We start from the raw sequence: 20737 nt of genomic DNA, 5'->3' as shown, positions 1-20737 counted from the left end.
AGTTTCACTCAACTATTTAAGCTCCAGAAAACACTGGAACTGGGTTATTAACAGATTAAAACTGAAAAACTTTCAGATTCAATTCAAACACAGGAATGATTTTCTTACATAGTTAAGAAAACACCTCAATAGTTATAGAAGGCATGTCCCCTCATTGCTGGTAGGACTGCAAATTGGTGGGAATCAGTATGTACATTCCACAGAAAATTTGGAATGGAATCTCCTTTTGACCCAGTTATCCCACTCCTTGGTTTATACCCAAAGGACTTAAAATTAGCATACTACAGTGATGCTGCCACATCAATGTTTATAGCAGCTCAATTCACAACAGCTAAACTATGAAGGTGCCCTTCATCAGATGAATGGATAAAGAAAATGTGGTACATACACAATGGAATATTACTCTGCCTTAAATTATGGCATTTGTGGGTAAATGGATGGAGCTGGAAAATATCATGCTAAGCGAAATAAGCCAATCCCAAAAAACCAAAGGCCGAATGTTTTCTCTGATAAGCAGATGCTGATCCATAATGTGGGGAGAGGTAGGGAAGAATGATGGAATTTTGGATTGTGCAGAGGGGAGTGTGGGCAAGTGCAGGGATGGGAAAGACTTTGGAATGAGACCGACATTATTACCCTATATACATGTATGATTACACTATTGGTGTGACTCTGCACCATGTACAGCCAGAAGTTGTGCTCTATTTGTATACAATGTGTCAAAATGCATTCTACTGTCATGTATAACTAAGTAGATTTAAAAAAAAAAAAAAAGGTGTGTCCCATTCTTTAAAGCTTAGACATGCATTAGTTACATTATGCTGAGACTTCCTGTCAGAGAATGGACAAAGCATAAAAGTGTAGTATAAGAAAAATATCAATAGGAAGTCAATAATTGTTGATGCCAAGACATGGGTACATAGGGCTCATTAACAGTCTCTTTACTTTTGTGTATGTTTGAAATCTGTCATAATTAAAAGCAGTAGAATACAATCTGAGAATTGAAATGTTACACTTGATTTGTGTATGATGAATTGAAATGTATCCTACTGTCATGTACAACTAAGTAGAATAAAATATTTAAAAAATTAAAAAAATAAAAAGCAGTAGAATAATAAAGTAAAACATTTTGAAAAGTAAAAATAAACACTAGAAGTGTTACTAATTTTGTTATCCAAATTAACTAGTATTTCGCAGGGTGCAGTGGCACATGCACATAATCCCAGCAATTTAGGAGGCTGAAGCAGGAGGACTGTAAGTTCAAGGCCAGCCTCAGTAACTTAATAAGACCCTGTCTCAAAATTTTAAAAACAGGTGGGGGCAGTGGTGGTCACTCAATGGTACAGTGCTTCCCTAGCATGCACGAGACCCTGTGTTCAATCCCCAGAACCACCAAAATTAAAAAAAAAAAAAAAAAGTGACTAGTGAATCTGTAAATCAAAGGCCCTGCTAAGCTAATTCAGTTTGATAGGTACAATATGCTATTTTCATTTGAGATGTTAATAAATGTTAATGTTAACAAATACATTGTGCAAGAATTATGTGTGGAATATTTTGGTCCCAAGATAATAAATGTTGCTTAATATTGTTTTCCTTGGAAAATCTTCTGTTTGACTTCAATCCATTTTGCTTATTACTTTAAGTTTCAGGTTAAGAAAATCAACATGATTTTTAAAAGACAGATGTCCACTTTTGATACCATACTCACATTAAAAATGAAACAAAAATTCTAACAGTCATATCATTCTTTCCAAAATTATATTGGTTCTCCGTTGCTATGAGGATAAACTCCAAATTTCACAAACTGAAATCTTGACTTGTTTTCAATAACTTAGCCTGTTTCTTTCTAGTCTTATTTCTTATTCCAGTTAGAAAGTCTCAACTCTAGCTAAACTGGCCTACTCTTGATCACTGCAAAGTGAAAAGGTGAGACTTGTGTAATCCAAACTCTACTAACCCTGTCACATTTCACCTATTTCCTCACCTAAATGAGAGACATATTAGATTCAGAGTATATGAATAAGGGCTGGGTATGGTGGTGCATACATATAATCCCAGTGACTGGGGAGACTGAGGCAAGAGGATTACAAGTTCAAGGACAGCCTGAAGAATTTAGCAAGACCCTGTCTCAAAATAAATAGTAACTGGGAAGTGGCTCTATGATTAAGTGCTCCTAGACTCAATCCTAGATACAAAAAAGAAAAAAAAAGTATGTGAATAAGAAACAAATGTTTCACTTCTTCCATGAACTCTTCCTAGCTCATTCCAAACTGTAGTGCTTTCTATGTACTTTTAGTATTTTTATTGTTAGCCAAGGGGTCATTTTCATTTTGTTATTGTACATTGTAAGTTAAATTTTTAGTAACACCACTAAAGACAATGGCTATATTTTCTAACAAAGCCTATGAATCCATGAATGACTCATAAAAGTGTTTTCCCTAAAACATTTAAGATAAACCTAGGGACTGGGGATGTAGCTTAGTGATAGAGCGCTTGCCTTATATATACGAGAGAGGCCCTGAGTTAAATCTCTAGCAACTCTCTCTCTCGTACACACATACACAGAAACCTTGAATGCCATTATTTTCCTGTATTACTAATAATAAAGTTTCAAGCATAAACATTTAGTGCTATAGTTTACTTAAAAACAGATATTTATTGAAAACTTCCTCTGGACCGGGCACTGTACACAGTTCTGGGAATACCAGAGTGACACATATGGTTCCTGCTCTCAATGAGCTCACAGTCTGAGGTAAGAACAATCAAGTACACAGGTTTTTTTAAAAAATACTTTTTTAGATGTTGATGGATCTTTAATTTTTTTTAATATGTAGTGCTGAGAACTGAACCCAATGCCTCACACATGCTAGACAAGCGCTCTACCACTGAGCCACAACCCCAGTCCACATGTACAGTTTTAATATAGTCTGGTAAGGGATACAGATGCTATTGGTAAAAAGCATAAGGTATCCAAATTTAAATTTGTAAGTTAATCAAAGTGTACAATCTGAAAAACCTCTGAATTTTAAGTTTCTTTTTAATTCATCCTCCAATCCCTTCATCAGTGTTTCAGGCAAGTTAGGTTTTTAAGATATATATGCATTTTGTGAAGTTTTCTTTATGTAATAAAACTGCTTATTCATTTCAGAAAAAAAGCATAAGTTATAATTATAGGAGCACAAAGGAAAATCTGCTCTCAGGACACTGGGTCATAAAGGAAAGGTTCATGAAAAAATTAAGGATATTTAAAGGTTAGGTTAGTAAGGATAGAGAGCTGGGGATGGAGAACAATGCAGGAAATGGAGTAGCACATATAAATTAGGCACAAAGTAGGCTTTCCATGTTTTTCATTGTGGCTGAAATAAGGATGGGTGTGTGTGTGTGTGTGTGTGTGTGTGTATAAAAGGGTCTGTAAAGGTAAAAAGGTAAGAAGCTTGACTACGGATGGTTTTGTAGTAACCAAAGTAATAACTCTACCTTGAGGGCTACAGGAAAAAAATTTTTTTCCCTTCAGTACTAGGGATTGAACCCACGGCCTCATACATGCTAGTCAAGTGCTCTACCACCAAGCTACTGAGCTGCACCCCGAGTCCTGTTTATTTTGAGACAGGATCCTAGCTAAGCTGCTCTGACTGGCCTCAAACTTGTGATCCTCCTGGTTCGGCCTCCCCAGTAACTAGAATGGCAGGCATGTTCCACCATGCACAGAAAAAAAAAAAAAAAAGGAAAAACTTTAAGCAAGGACATGACATGGTCAAATTTTAGAAATATAATTTCAGCTATCCAATAGTGAATGTTTTGAAGTAAAGCATAACTAGAAACTATTTGGTCATTAGGAAAAAAGAAAGAGAAGTAAACTTTAACCCACTTTCCCTGTTCAAAGACTTAGAAAATTTACAGAAATTCGACCACATTCACTTAAGGAAGAACAGCTTAGGTTAAGAAATGTAATCCCTTTATCATACATAGGCTACCCATAAGTGTCAATAAATTTTTCTGTTTCAAGAAACACACACCACTTTGCCATCTGACATTACAAGATTAAATTGCAACACTTACATATTGATTTTTAAAGGCCTAAAGTGACTAATTCTTCTAATAAATTGTGATGAAACATCATATCTCAACAATTATAACGAATAGTGGATCGTTCACTAATTTCTACAAAAACAGAAATAAAGTAGTAATAAAATGCTCTATTAACACCTCGGCTCTGTGTAATCACTGTTCCTTACGGAACATGCTGCCATACCTCGGGTGTCTGTCCTAAAACCCTCCTCCTAACTTTGTTTCCCCTGGCGTTACTGTCACTTCTCTAAGCATCACATAATCGTCGTGGTTGCTGTGGACTTGTTTTCAGATCTTTTGCTGGTCATGTAGTCGCTGACGCCGGAAAAGGCTTTTATTTTTATAGAGAGGAAATCTCAGCAGGGGAAGCCATAAATTCTCCAGGAGCTGAAAGCTTGGCCTGGAGCGGAACTCGGATCCCGAGAAGCAAAGGAACGGGGTGAAGAACAGAAAGGGACCAGGGATGTGGGGGGAACCGTTTGGGCGACAGCCGCTTCTCCTCGGGGGCCCGACAGCAACTCCGACAACCCCTCCTCTGAGAGGCTGAGGCATTTCAAGTCAGCTTCGGACGAGAGAAGATAACAGGAATCACCTATGACAGAAACCCTCATTACCCCTAGGCCAACTCACCATGATAAGGAGCTGCACAGCTCCCGCCGGAAGACGCTGTGGGGGCTCAATTTGGCCAGTGCGGAAGGGGAGGGGCACCAGAGGCCTATTGGCTGCGAAAGACGCGGGGGCGGAAGTACGTGCCCAGGCCTCGGGGTCCCGCCCCTTCCCCGTTGCTGAGCATCTAGTGGAGGTGAAGGCGGCGGCTAGACCGTCCCTTGCGCTGTCTTCCCTGTCTTGCCAATGACTTGAGCTGTTTAGGCCAGTGACAAGGAGCAGTTAAAGTTTATTTTAACACGAGGAAAATGTCGCTGACTGCTGAAGCACTTATATCTATGTTGTGTGATTAAATTTTTACAAAATGAATAGTATTCCCGTTCTACAAGGGAGTACAAAGAGGAAGATTGAGAAACTTGTCTAGGTTGCTGTGGTAGCAGAAGTTAAACTTGGAATGCCTAATAGCAAGTACTGTGTGGTGGACTCTCTAAAATATTATTTAAAACCATTATAAAGTTAACTTTGTTATGCAGATAACATTAATTATAGAAAACTTGAAAAATACATTAATATTGGATGAAGACTGAATATGGAGCACCTGTGTGAGTTAAGTACTGGTTTCTTGAAAATTATATGGTAATAAGAGAGAAAATCAGCGGGAGAGCGAAAAGTTTAAAAACAAGATATTCTTAACTAGCGTCAGGTAGGAAATAGGACAGTGCCATTACAGATTAACTGGATGGTTAATTTACAGTAGTGATCATCAAAAGCTCTATGGAGATGAAATTTAACTTCTGATTGGGTAAAATCTTTGAAGTTTTTTCCAGACACTATAAACAAGTAGAGCAAACATCCTTAGTCGAAAGAGACTGTATTTTAAGATCTGAAAGTACATACTAGCCCACACAAAGATAAAAATTTATAGTATGTTTTTTACTGAATGTGCTTTTTACACCATTGCAGTCTAAAAATCATTAAGACATTTAAGTTAGGGACCATTTTTATAAGGGAATATTCCATGCTAAACAGACGTATAAACCCAATGAAACTTCAGTATAAGCAAGCCATAAGACCTAATGATTGATTGCAAGTTCCCATTAGATTGAAAGATCAGTTATTGACTCTCCTCTCTATTTTCATATACCTTATTCCAGAATGCTCCTACCCACCGATTACCTTCCTTTTTATCTCTGACACCCATATTAAGTTGTCCATTGTAGATAACCTCCTCACTCCATTTGAGCCACCTCTCTCCTCACTGAACTTTGATCTAAAACACTGTGCCACCAAGAGTTAAAAATTAGGCCTGAGGGCTGGGGTTGTGCTCAGTGCGTGTCTAGCTTGTGCGAGGCCATGGGTTCCATCTTCAGCACACATAAAAATAAATAAAATAAACGTGTTATTAAAAAAAAATTAGGAGGCTGGAGATGTGGCCCAAGTGGTAGCGCGCTCGCCTGGCATGCAATGTGGCCTGGGTTCAATCCTCAGCACCACATACAAAGATGTTGTGTCCGCCGAAAACTAAAAAATAAATATTAAAAAAATTCTCTCTCACTCTCTCTTTTAAAAAAAAATAGGTCTGAGACTGTTATCTTTATAAAATCGTGCTTGCAAGATTGGCTCTTGGCTGGCATCTGGAAAACTGGATTTGGAGGGTTCTCCTTATTCTCTTAACAGAGTGGCTCACTATGCCCAACAGTCAGGCTTACAATTGCACACAAATTGTTACCTGTTGTTGAAGAAATTAAGTGTATTTTGACTCCACTGGGTGAGGAGTTATGGAAACTGGTGCTTGGCTTTGTGCTTTCTACTTTTTGCTAAATTTGCTTTATATCCTTTTGCTGTAACATTTGTTATGAATATAATTATATGCTGAGTCCCTTCAGTGCTCCTAATAGATTATCAAATCTCTGATAGTCTTTTGAGGGTCCAACCACCTAAGGACTTTAAAACGGTAGTTCAGGAAGCAAGTCAGTAAGGCAATTCTTTTTAATTTGTTAATGTTGTTGTATTTCATTTCCACTGTGTCTCATTGTATTCACCTCATTTGCTTGTTATTATTTTTCCCCTTTCTTGATTCCATTTGAATCATAATTCTTAGCAGGCTATCTCATTTTTTCTAATGGCTTTTAGATATACTGCACTGTTTTTTCAGTGAAAGATTATAGTATGCACCATCAATTTACCACAATCTATCTTATGTTAATACTAGACCACTTTGTGTACAAATAACCCTTAAAAATAAAATTCCATTTATTATTCTCTTCAGCTCTTTGTGCTTTTGTTCTGTATTTTACTTCTACAAGTATGAATAACAATACTATAATTTCTTTTGTTTTAAATACTTAGAAAAATTCAGCAAAAAGTAATTTGTCAACCTATTTATAATTTCCAAAGTTTTTAGTTCCTTTCTGGAGATACAAGTTCTCATTAAGGATAATTTTCTTTCAGTCTAAAAATTTCCTTAAGCATTTTCTACATCAGTATACCTGTGAGAAATTGTTTTGCTTAGGTTTATCTGGAGAAGCGTTTACTTTTAACATTTTGAACAATATAACTACAGAATTTTAACTTTTGCTTAATTTTGTAACTTATCAATGTCATTTCATTATTTTCTGAATCTCAACATTTCTCATGAGGTTATGCAATGTTATTCCACCATCATACCTATTCTTGCGTTGCTTGAATCTATTGAAATCTTTCAACAATTTTGGGGAAATTTCACTTATTATTGCTTCAAATATTTATTGCTTGATAATCTTTTCCTCTCTGTGCCTAATTATGGATACTTTAGTACTGTCCCACAGGTCTCAAACCTCCATTTTTTTCTTTCTCAGTGCTTTGCTAAGTTTATTGGCTTGTCTTTCAGTCATTCCTCTCTGTCCAATTTAGTTATGGCCATCTAATGAAACTTTTTATTTCAGGTACTGTACTTTTCTGATCACAAAAAAAAAAAAAAAAAAAAACAAGCACACTTTTTATTAATAGACTTCCCATTGGGTTAATTTCTATTTCTCTGCTGAAAAATCCCAATCTGTTCATCATTTTCTCTTTTCCTATAAATTCTTTGTAAAGGACAGCCACTAGTATATTGTCATTATTCCTATAGCCCAGCTCCTTTTGATTTTAAATGATAAACACAAAGTGTTTTACTCAACCCCCTATTAGAACTTGAGTTCCAAAACTATCCTCAAGCATTTGATATCTCCTGCTGTGTTCTTCAGACTATTGCTTTGTGCTGGCTTCCTTTGACTATCCCCCTACACAGGTACAATTTTGGAATTCAATAAGAATTTGAAAGGAACGTACAGGCAGATTTGGGGGCTTACTTCTCTAAGGCCTTTCCAATACATCCCTTCTAATTTCAAGCTGTTCTAGAAGTATCACATGACTACTCAGCACAGCAAGACTGACACATTTGGCTTGAATTCTATTCCCAGATAAATTGCACTGTAGGTAAAAGCTGTTTATTGTAAATTTCTCCTAATGTAGGATTTTGTAGAGTTTCTCTCTGATTTTCATTGCTGTATTGGGGCGTTCTACTCATTGCTTTTTATATTTGGTCAGAGTTTATAAATGTTATTGTCAAAAGAGTTATAAAATGCCCCAATATGGGGCTGCAAACTCTGAAATCTAAAAAACATTTTAAATAAAATAAAGGCAAAATAAAGTTTATCATTTATTTACAATCCATTAGGATAAATACCCATTTTATGCAGCTATACCCTTTAATTCATTTTTTCTGAAATAAGTACAAAAGACCAGACTAAAATTGAGACAAGCATTTAAAGGAAAATCCTTTGACTCAAGAGTCCAAAAAAACTGTAAATGGTTCATTTTACCAAAAGAATTAGTTTTTGTACAAAATATAAAGAACTTTACACTATAAACAAAGACTGCTGTATATGTATTTAAATAAGAATTCTACTTGCTTTTTCTCCAATTCTTCTCAAGCACAAAGCATACATATGAAAGCCAGAAACCTAATAACCTCAATGGGCAGACTGTTTCAGAATAAGCTTTCACTCCCAATACATTTTGGAAATATAGTACTGATTTTTTTCTTTTGGCTCAAAGTTCAGAACATCAATAAGTTTCAATTTAGTTCACAAAACTCTGCCATATTAACATGAAGAGCACACCAATGCTTCATATTCAAGCACTGAATATAACAGTTTTAAAAAATAATATAACAGCTCAACATGAAATATAAAAGGTTACAATCTATGGCTAATATTAATTCAGAAAACATCCACAGCTTCTATTTTTATTGAAAATGACCAAACCATTCCCTTACCTCCTACTATGTAATTATTCTACTTTCATGGCCCTTCTATAAAAGAAACACAACTTAAAACTTGGTTGTAGTACATCACAGAAAATATTTCTTTAGTACTAGCATTATTCACACTTAATCAGCAAAGGAATTTTTGTACGTAGATATTTAGACAGTAATATAATTGACTCAATTTTCTGATATTAACTTGACTTTTATGAAATCTTTGCTATCTAAAAACTTTCCCAATAGAATTACAAATCATAATTTTAAAGGAGATCATATTTAAAAATTTGGGCTAGAACCACAGTCCTTTAATATGATTGGTAAGTTATCTAAATATTGATGTTAATCCTTTTCTAAATAAAAAAGAATTTTGTGAGCTTCATTGAAAAGGTTTTGAGATTTTCCAATTCTTCTCATATATATGTTTATCACTACTTTTCATTATCAGTATTTTATATTGGTGCTTTAACATTTGAGACCTTAAAAAGATACACTCTACCCATGACCTAAAAGAGCACAGTTTGGCTTAATTTTTTTTTCTTTTGGTATTTATCTCAACTCTCATTTTATCAGCCAGGGAGTTCTAAAGTCATGATTGAGAGACACGATTTAAGTTATGAGTACAAACAGCATTTGATCCTAAGAAATCATACACCTTCTATCCAAGAATACAATTAAGGAGAATGTATTATCTTCATTGTAAAATTCTTGTCCAGGAGGGGCAGTTGTGGTATTTTAATGTATTCTTTCAAAACGTTTTTCCTAAGTGAAAAGTCTTTATTACTACTACAAAATTATTCTTTTTCACTACGACATTTTACATTTAAGCACCAAAGAAAAATTCTGTAAACAAACTTTTAACCAGTAAACCTAGGGCAAACATCCATTTGCCTTTATTATAATATTTAAAAGGCCATGATATGAATCTCTACTTCCTACAATGACATTTTTATAATAAAACTCCAGGCATATTTATACAAACAAGAAACAGAATTATTGTACATTTTGGGGAAACAAAAAGTTAACCAACAGACTAGAACTTTTTAATAAAGCAAGCACAAGAAACCTATAAAATGTATGCAGTGTATAAAAATTCAGTATTGTAAGTTCATTGAAGGGATTCATAATTATTAAGATAAAAGATGGTAGTTCTATAGGCTTATAATTATTCTGTAAACAGTAAGAAAGTAATAAGCAATAAATTAGAAACATCTTAGCTCCCAGTATTTCCCTTCTGTCTCACTGGAGCCACTTTTATAGCAGTTAAAATTGGCTCTCTTAAATATCAGAATAATTCTATCAGAAAATAAATTCCATCTGAAATAACGTAACAGTCTACAGTAAATTTTTGACATTTCAGAAAAAAAAAACCTGTAGGATATATGAAGACTAATCTACATGTTACATGACAGAGTAACCCAAACCTCTGTTTCACCAGATTTACTTTGTTTCGATATTCCTTTCTAAATTGTTTGGCAGTAAGGTAATAGAAAAATAAAAATTAAAATGAATAAAACAACTGTTTAATGTTTGTAGATTTATGAAGGAAAAAAGCCTCAAACTAGCTTTACCCTATTGCTATTAGGGAAAGTTTCATTTGGCACACTGGATTTGTAAAAAAGAGAACAATGAGGAAAAACAAGAAAAGAAACTAAGAATGCTTGATCTTCCAGTCACTGGTAGTTAAGACATTAGGAAAGAAAAATTGGAAAAATTACTATTTTAAGAAAAAAACATAAGACAAACAACCAAAGGCTCTGTGTCTTCTACCATTCACTGTCTCTAGAATACTTTCATCTGCAACACAATATACAACTTATTATTTACATTACAACTACATTGGTAAAGAAGAGCAGAATCAGCTTTTCTTGTGCTCTACCTTACAGTGCCCATTGAAATAACCATGAACATCAAGGCAAGAAGGCCTTAAACAACAAAATATTCCATTTATGTTGTGTACTTTGTTATCTCATTCATCTTCAAGTTTGGTGCACAAATAATTTTAAGACTTTGCAAAGTTTGTAAACTTAGGTTGAGTTTCTGTAACTGATAATTGTTCACTGAAGATCATGTGTTTCTTTCTTGTAAGTAAAATGTTCTGCAGGCTTACAAATGCATTTCTTTAAACAGTGGTATCTCCAAAGTCCTTGTTCCACCGTATGTACGCTTCTAAGGTTTGAGGACTCACACTGCGTTTTATCTTTTTCAAGGATTCCGTGAAGTCAGACAATCGAATATTTCTCATCTAGATTTTTAAAAAGCATATGACACACAGTAGTTAACACAATTATGGGTTAAAATAATGGCACTGCTGTTAATTAACATTATAATTATGGAGACATGTATTCCTAGAAAATCATGCCAATCAATTTAACATATTTTCTTTACTATATATAAGCAAGTTTGACATATAACATACCTGACAAAAATGCTACACTAAATATACTCCCCCCCCCCCCCTTTTACAGTACTGGGAATGGAACCTAGGTAATTTTACCAATGAGCGACATCCCCAGCTCTTTTTATTCTTTACTTTGAGGTCTTGCTAAGTTGCCCAAGCTAATCTTGAACTTGTGATCCTCCTGCCTCAGGCTCCCAAGCCACTAGAATTATGGGAAAGTACGACCATGCTTGACTACTAATATCTTTTATTACTTGTGTTTAATTTCATAGGTATTAACATTTTGCAGCATAATGTTTTCTCATTATAACACACACTCATTATAGAAAATTTGACACAGGCTGGGGATATAGCTCAATTATAGAGTGGTCACCTACCACGTGCAAGGCCCTAGGATAGATCCCCAATACTGTAAAGTAAAGAAAAATAGAAGACTTGACAAAATACATACAAGCAGAAAAAGGAATCACTCACAATTCCACCACTTAGATTTTCAGTTTTTTTCTATGTTGTTTCATGGAATTATGTATTGTCAAGTCTTACCACCATTACACTCCAGCTAAATTTATGCTCAGGGAGAATGGGGTGTTACAAGAAACAAATGGGAATTTAAATATTGCTCTTTAACTGTAACATATAGGATGCTTGTATATGCAATTTTCTAATATTAGTATTACTTTAATTTGGTCTTATTTTCCAATTTTTACATTGCCTTTGGAAACACAGATGCTGAGTTAATGAATATATGCTGAGTTAATGAATATATGTATCTAAGTTTTTTTTGGAGATGGAGGTCTTGCTATTTTGTCCAGGTTGGCTTGAAATACTGGGCTCAAGCAGTCCTCCTACCTCAGTCTCCTGAATAGCTGGGCTAACAGGCACGGCCACTGCACTCGGGTTAACCTAAGTATTTTTATTTATTTTGGTGCTGGGGATTGAACCCAAGGCCTCATATATGTTAAGCACATGTTCTGTTACTAAGCTATTCCCCCCCTGCCCTATCCAGGTATTTTTAAAAGGCAAAAGAGAGGATGGCACAAAATAATCTGTTAAAAATTGGCACCTGTGTATTTGAACAAAAAATAAGTTAAACAAATTTAGATAAAACTTTAACAACTTTTATCTATATTCTTTTCAAAATCCCCCTTATTGAGGCCAGGAGTATAGCTCACTGATAGAGGGCTTGCTATCATGCATGAGGCCGTAGGTTTGATACTTGGCATCAAGGAGGAGGAACATGAGGAGAAGAAATCAAATACCACTACTAAGTATTTATATATTTTTAAACTATTTAATAGACCCTATGTAGTACTGTGTTCCAGACTATTTTAAGTGTTTTATGAAAGTTAAATCATTCAGAAGGTTACTGACAAATTATTAATACCAAAATCACTAGATTAAAAATAAATTTAACACATCTGGATGAAAGTATACAGCAGAACCACCAGGTACAATGGCATATGCCTATAATCTCAGCATTTTGGGAGGCTGAGGCAGGAGGATTGCAAGTTCAAAGCCAGCTTCAGCAACAGTGAGGCGCTAAGCAACTCAGTGAGACTCTGTCTCTAAATAAAATACAAAATAGGGCTGGGGATATGACTCAGTGGTTGAATGCCCCTGAGTTCAATCCCTAGTAACCCCCACCAAAAGAAGAATAAAGTATACAGCAGAACCAGATTATAAGAATGTGACCTTGGGGCTGGAGTTGTAGCTCAGTGGTAGAGAACTTCCCTAGCACATGTGAGACCCTGGGTTCAATTGTCAGAACAGCATATAAACAAACAAACAAAGGTCCACTGACAACTGAAAAACAATATTAAAAAAAAAAAGAATGTGACCTGGGTTCACATAGTTAATAAGGTGATCACAAAAAGTACCACTGATGTTACTTCTCATAATTCATTAATTTTTAGTTTTGCTATTTAATTTTTTGGTAAAATATAATTTTATGACATTTTGAAAATGGCAAATATGATTATATTTTTAGATATGTTGTATAGTAATTCCGAAATAGATGTACTCTATTAGAATGAGAGGAACTCATGACATTTTAAAAAAATGTCTTGCTGGTATGGTGGCACACACCTGTAATCCCAGTGACTTGAGAGGCTGGGGCAGGAAAATTGCAAGTTCAAAGCCAGCCTCAGGAACTTAGTAAGGCCCTAGGTAAATTTGTGAGACTGTGTCTCAAAATAAAAAATAAAAAGGGCTGGGGATGTGGGTCAGTGGATAAGCACCCCTGGGTTCAATCCCCAGTACCAAAAACAAAGTAAGTAAATAAATAAATAAGTCTTGTTACTATTAGTAGGCTAACAACAGTACTGATTTAAAAAACAAAACAAAAAAATCCAGAATACATTTCAATATCCAGAGACAAATTGTTCTCTAATAAAATGAACCAGAATCCCTATCTTTTCAAAGTTCTAGAAGTGTGGAGAGGGCTCACCCCAATTAAGCCATTTTCACTGGCTAACTTTGAACAACAACAATTTTAAAAAATTGTTTTACAGATATGATGGCTAGCTTCTAAGGATCTCCAAATGACCCTCACCTTTTACATATGCATGTGTGCACTCCTCTCCCCTTGAATGCAAACTGGACTTAAAGAATCAAATACAGCAAATGTGATGGGATAGCACTGCCAGTATTGGATTATATGGACTATTACCTCCATCCTGTTGCATTCTCTTGCCTTTTTAGCCTTAACGAAGCTAACTGCTTTGTCAGAGAGGCCTAAGTAGCAAGGGACTAAAAGTAGCCTCTGGCTAGGTGCCAGTGAAAATTGAGACTCAGTCCAACAACTCATAATGAATCCGGCAAATGACCATCTCAGTGGGTTTGGAAGCAGAGCTTTCTCTAGCCCTGCAGTGACTTAACAACTTGATCACAGCACTGTAAAAGACACTGGGTCATCATTTTGGATACAGCCCTGTAAAAACAGCCTGAAGTAGACTTGTCTAAGCTGTGCCTCGATTCTTAATTCTATAAAATTGTGCTAATAGATGTGTATTGTCTTAAACTGCTAAATTTAGGAATGATTTGTTATGTAGCAATAACTACCTCATGCAACAGAATTACCTTGTTTTAGAGTCACGAATCCATAATAGTTACTTCTAAGAAAGGAAAATAATTATCTTGGTGGGGTGGCACACAGGTATAATCCCAGCTACAGGGGAAGCTGAACCAAGAAGATTGTCAAGTTTGGGGCCAGCCTGGGCAACTTAGCGAGATCTTGTCTCAAAATAAAAAGGAGCTGGGGATATAGTTCATTGTTGCCTAGTATGTGCAAAGACCTGAGTTCTATCCCCAGCACTTGCAAAAATACAAGAAAATAGACTGCAGTGTTCTTTACCCCTCAGATAAAACAGTAATTTTATTTAGGTTGACTTTGTTCAGTGAAGAAGAAAATGTTTAAAGTTTGGTTATATGTATATTCTCAGGATTGGAAAAGAAACACACTTAATGGCTAAAAGAGCCCACTATTAATCTATCGTTCTCATGAACTAATCATGCAGATTCCTGAGATAGTCTATTTCCCAAGGAGCCACCTGTTTCCATGAAATTATTATAAGACATTAACAAAAGTATATTTTAAAAAAAGTATATTAAAATATTCCACTCCAAAAGTAGTTTTCCCAATAATCTTCACATCAAGACTGCAAGAAGCAGTCTATAAATTCCCAATCTATTTTTAAAAAGGCAAAATCCAGATCTGGAGCTCAGAGCATTTTGCCTTTTAAATACACTGGGAATTTCTAGACTGCTTCCTGTTTAAATTTACATGCCAGATGGTGACAATTCCCTTTATTCTGCTGGTTTTTCCAAAGGACAGAGTTCCAAAATCATTGATAAAATGGCTATTTCCTCATCTTCAGTCTAAGGGGCTAGAGTACCGATCCTGATCAATACCAGCGGGAGTAATGTGTGGTAAAGAAACAATTCATACACAATCTTTACTTTTTTAGTACAAAAATAATACTGTGGAGAGCTGGGGATGCAGCTGTGCTTAAACATGCGCAATGCCCTAGGTTTGAGCTCCAGCACTGTGGAGGTGGGGGATAAAGAGAGGCTACAAGACAAGTGAGGGCTTTCTTGAGTAATGTAGTTGATTAAATTGACAATGTACAAGTTGCCTAATCAGGCAACCTCAATTTTACTTAAGCTTGAAGAAAAAAGATTGCCAAAATGCACTCAAATATACTCATTCTCTATGTTAACACTTCACTGTCCCTTCAAAAGCTGTTGAAACTTGGGCAATAAACAAAAAAATCTCTGGCAGAAGAGTTACAAACATATTTCAAGCCTGCTATAAATAGTTTGCTCATATAACTATAACCATCCTGCATATCTCATATTTTGCTTGCAAGTGTTTCCAAAGAAATGCTTTAGTGTCTTAATGAGGTAGCCTTCCATATCAAGAAATTACAATAGTAATTTTTTTGTTTGGTACCAAGGATTGACCCCAGCGGCATTTAACCAGCCCTTTTCTGCTTTTTATTTTGAATCAAGATCTTAATAAGTTGCTTAGGGCCTTGCTAAGTTGCTGAGACTGGCTTTTTTAGTTGTGGTGCTGAGGATTGAAGCCCAGTGCCTCACTCGTGCTAAGCCACAACTGAGCCACAACCCGAGCCCTGTGGCTGGCTTTGAACTTGTGATCCTCCTGCCTTAGCCTCCTGAGCTACTAGGATTACAGGCCTGTGCCACCATACCCAGCACAATAATGACTGTATTGTTTTTTAGTTGTAGATGGACAACTGTATTGTTTTTTAAAGAAGGATGAAAAGATTGTAAAACTAACAAAATGGAACATTTTAATATAGAGGTTAATTAAAATCATAGAGTACTTTTCATAATGTATGGCATCAAGTTTTCTATAATTTTTGTTCGATATTTACATTACATTATTTGATAAAAAAAATTAATGACTACGTATATTTTTGACCATTACAAAAAAAAAAAAACATAAGATACTAATTTCACAGGCCCCATATTTTGAAATAAAGCAAAGTTAATTTTTTCTGATCAAATAAATGAAAAAACCCTAGACAAATAAAGACTTATAGAGGAAAATCAAAGAAAAGTAATCATAAAATAGGATACCTCACTGGCAGACATATTCTTCACCTGTTCTGGTTTCAGTTCTGTAAAATGTAAAAGTTAGATACTTAAAAAAATAAAAGATTTTTAAGTTTAAATGGCTTAAGGGCAATGCCAAGTACAATGGTTTAATAGTATGTTTAATAAATCATTTTATTAAGAGAGACATATTAACACTGAGAGCATATGCAATTTATAAATGCTTAGGAATATTCCCTCTTAGAGGTAAGTAAATAGGAAGGAGGCATTTGATTTCTTGCAAATTGCCCGTGAACAATAGAGTTCACAAATCTGAAAATTAACTTAATTCAACTTGTTTTTCACAAAAAGATATTAGTCTGTTTTCTTAAACCTCAAATTTTTGTCTGCTTTAGAATAACAGCTACAGTGTTCTAAAAAACTTAAATGATTTATACATTAGCTACTATTTCTGAGTCTACTATTTGAACAAGATTTCATACCTCTTGTAGTAAGAAAGTTTGTTTACTCAGTTTCAAAATATACATATAAGGTTATATATATGTGTATACAGACACACAGTTATATTTATTATTTTTAAAATAGCCTCTCTTAATCAGTATTATTCCAATTCACTGGGAAAGATGTGCTATAATTAATTGTATCAAATACTATAGTTTCCCTTTATGCATGGGGGATGCATTCCATGAGCTCCATAAATGCCTTAAATCTTGGATTATATCAAACTCTATATATGCTTTTTCTTATACATAAATATCTGTGATAAAGTTTCAATTATAAATTAGACACAATAAAATTTTTAATAATAATAATCAAAAAGAACAACTATTATGACAGTATAGTGTAATAAATTCTATGCATGTGGTCACTCTCTGTCTCAAAATATCTTATTGTGCTCTGTAGAGTTTTCAAACCACAGGTGATTGTGGGTAACTGAAACCAAAGATAGTGAAACTATAGATATGGGGAACTATTGTAAAGCAAAACATTTTGACTAAAGATAACATCTTTTTCCTTCAGTTTCCTTCAGTTTTACTTTCTTAAAAGAAAAAGACTAGAGATATATCTAGTTCTCTGAAAGTTTCGTGTTCTTTGTGCTATTTATCATCATAGGCAATGTGAGTGCATAACTGAGTACATCATCCACTCAGTGCCTAGCTGGCTGTGGAAAGGCAGCTGAGAACATCTACTTTCAAGTGTATCATAGTGAGTTTAACCTAAACTATAAAGAATCAGTTGTGGTATTCAGAAATAACAAATTATTTACTTGAATCAAAACAGAACAAGGAATGATATATTACGTAAAAATTCAGACACATTAATTTCAAATGATATTAGATTACTAAAATGAAAAAAGAAAACAGACAAGAACGTTTTCCCCTTTATTATTACATTTTGCTTGCTTAAAAAAGTTTTCTTGGGCTGGGGGTGTAGCTCAGTGGCAGGACATTTGCCTAGCATGCAAAAGGCCCAGGAATATATCCTCTGCACGGCAAAATAAAAAGTTTTCTTTTCCTTTGAGTTCCTCACTCTCTACAAATTATCAAGAAGTAAAACTTCTTGTCTAAAACAGGGGTAATATTCTACTGACTCATGGACTATTTTCATATATTAGCTGTGAGCTAAGAATGGTTTTACATATTTAAAAGGTTGTTGTAAGAGAAAAGACAATTATGATGACTATGCAACAGAGACCAGCTGTGGTCCACAAAACCTGAAATATTTACTATAAAGTCTTTTCTGAAAAACTCTGTTGATCTCTAGTCTAAAAACTAATCGATGTGAAGTTTTCCACTGAGACAGCTTTATTGCTTTCACACTGATAATAAAAAGGATCTCTGGGTAGAGATTTTTTAAATCTCTAAAATGGAATAGTAAATAGTTCAAATGTTTCAAGCTCCTGTACACATACCTCGGATAGGACCCAGTGCTGCATCTTTTGCCAGAGCTGTTAGATCACTTCCTGAGTATCCATCAGTCATTCTGAAAAAAATGGAAGGAAGAAAGAGTAAACCATTTTCATATCTGCAGATTAAAAATCTCCATATAATAAGAGGATATAAATGATTCTGCCTTTTTCAGCAAGCTTACAGTTAGGTGATTTGATTTTAAGGGAAGAAAAAGGCCCATCTGCTAAATAAAAAACAATTTACTACTGGTTCCTTATAACACTTCTAATACGCAACATTAAAACCATTCCTTTAGATTAAGGCATACTCTCCAGGAGGTCCAGTGGAAAACTTCATACACATCACCTGGAAAGGTAAAAACCACTGGTGGCCAAATGACACATAACCACAATTATTTTTCTGTAAGTTAATTAGTCTTATTTATCTCTATGTGTATCATGTGTATCAAGCTTTTTGCCATTGTCTTTTTCTTTTCCTACATTTAATGAAACCTACATTTCCTACATTTCATTAAATGTAGAAAAAGACAATGGCAAAAAGAGACACATCTGAAAGGATGCCACAATACAGTAAGGATGCTGGGCAACCAAGAGGTTGTTGAAGGGAATTAAAACTAGGGAATTAAGAAACAAAGGCAAAGAGGAAAATAAAATAGGAGAAAAGTATTTACTCATCAGGTACTATGTTAAAACAACTAACAGATGAAACATTATTAGTAGAATTCTTCATTGAAATGACAAAGGAGGACCTCTATATTCTCAAGTATTTAATTTATTCTCTTCTCATAGAGGAACTCAGAGCTCTTACAAAATTTACTCACTATTCACATATTTGTTAAAATTTTAAAATTACTTCATGGTATTTTTCAGGGACTAAAGTTAATGAGTGAATTTCCTATCTCCAGTTCTACTTAAGTCCACTGTAAAACAAACAAAAAAGGTTAAGATATAACTTAATGTAATCAGGCTCTTGTGCGCCCTCTCCTCAACTGGGCCCAACCTCCGACTTGCTATACAAATCCACCTGAGCAAGAAACTTGCTAAGTGAATTCTGAAAATATACTTCACCCTTCGTATCTGACTACTCTTGATATTTAATCATCCTGGCCTGCCTTCAGCAAGAATTCCTTTTACTCATGATGTTTCCTGTTAGTAATTTTCCATCTACTGACCTCCCTACCTTGCTTCTTGGCCTTTGTTGGTCACAGTAAATTATAGAAAATAGTTCTTTAGGCATGAGGCTGTAGCTCAGTGGCAGGACACTTGCCTAGCATGCGTGAGGCACTGGGTTCAATCCTTAGCACCACATAAAAATAAACAAATAAAATAAAGGCGTTCTATCCATCTACAACTACAAAAAAAAAATTGGAAAAAAACCTTAAAAATAGTTCTTTAGCACTAGCATTATTCAGACTTAATCAGCAAAGGAATTTTTATACATGGATTGATGTTCAGGCAGTAATATAATTTTTAAAAACTATTTTTTCCTTTATCTTTTTGGTGCTGGGGATTGAACCCAGGGCCTTGTGCATGTGAGATAAGCACTATACCAACTGAGCTATACCCCAGCCCTAAAAACTTTTTTTAAAACTTTATTTTTGGGGCTGGGGATGTGGCTCAAGCGGTAACGGGCTCATCTGGCATGCACGGGGCGCTGGGTTCAATCCTCAGCACCACATTAAAAAAAAAAATAAAGATGTTGTGTCCGCCAAAAACTGAAAAATATTAAAAAAAAAATTCTCTTCTCTCTTAAAAACAAAACAACAACAACAAAAAGAACTTTATTTTACTTGTCTACTTTTTTATGTGGTGTTTAGGATCAAACCCAGGGTGTCACAAATGTTAGGCAAGCACTTTGCTACTGAGCTACAACCCAAGCCCCAGTAATATAATCTGACTCAATTTTTATGATATTAACTTGAGTTTAACATTTAACATTAACATTTGAATTCTTTGCTATCTAAAAACATTCCCATTAGAATTATAAATCCTGATTAATTTTAAAGGAGATTATATTTAAAAAGTTGAGCTGGAACCATATTCCTTTAATATGATTAGTAAATTATCTAAATATTAATAATGTGAATCCCTTTCTAAATAAAAAAGTCTTCTTACCATCTTAAAAAATTTTTTAAGATGTATAAGTTTTAAAAAGTATTCTACATAATTCAAAAGAACAGTTTATAGTTTATGTTGGTCTGAGTAGTTACAAAATGTTTAAAATTTTTAAATTACTTTAGTACCATTTATAAGTTTTATTTATAAAAAAAAAAATAACATCATCATTACATATTTAGGCCAAGTCGAGTAAAACATAGACACAGGGGCTGGGGCTGCATCTCAGTGGTTGAGTACTTGCCTAGCATGTGTGAGGCGCTGCGATCAATCCGCAGCA

The 20737-nt window shown here is 34.7% G+C and overlaps 2 protein-coding genes across 6 annotated transcripts in view; both read right to left on the bottom strand.

The window, feature by feature from the left end:
* Window positions 1-4827, bottom strand: part of Slc30a6 (solute carrier family 30 member 6) — a 45857-nt gene extending 41030 nt beyond the window's left edge. Inside the window, exon 1 of one of the 2 annotated variants that reach the window (XM_046441595.2) lies at window positions 4699-4827. In XM_046441595.2, the coding sequence (XP_046297551.1) occupies window positions 4699-4701 (3 nt within the window). In that variant the 5' untranslated portion in view covers window positions 4702-4827. The remainder of the gene's footprint in view (window positions 1-4698) is intronic. The other variant, XM_046441596.2, reaches the window with a different exon arrangement.
* A 3513-nt stretch (window positions 4828-8340) lies between these two features.
* Window positions 8341-20737, bottom strand: part of Spast (spastin) — a 59288-nt gene continuing 46891 nt past the window's right edge. For all 4 annotated transcript variants that reach the window (XM_046441587.2, XM_046441590.2, XM_046441588.2 and 1 more), the window contains 3 exons: window positions 18346-18416; window positions 16458-16498; window positions 8341-11201 (listed from right to left, as the gene is read on the bottom strand). In XM_046441587.2, coding sequence (XP_046297543.1) covers window positions 11079-11201; window positions 16458-16498; window positions 18346-18416 — 235 coding nt within the window. In that variant the 3' untranslated portion in view covers window positions 8341-11078. The remainder of the gene's footprint in view (window positions 11202-16457; window positions 16499-18345; window positions 18417-20737) is intronic.

Source organism: Marmota monax, unplaced genomic scaffold (genome assembly GCF_021218885.2).
Source record: "Marmota monax isolate L192 unplaced genomic scaffold, Marmota_monax_Labrador192_F-V1.1 WCK01_AAM20220418_F8-fsc00010, whole genome shotgun sequence".
NCBI lineage: Eukaryota > Metazoa > Chordata > Mammalia > Rodentia > Sciuridae > Marmota > Marmota monax.
The sequence above is the reverse complement of the archived record's forward strand: the minus strand, read 5'-3'. Positions and strand labels throughout refer to the sequence as shown.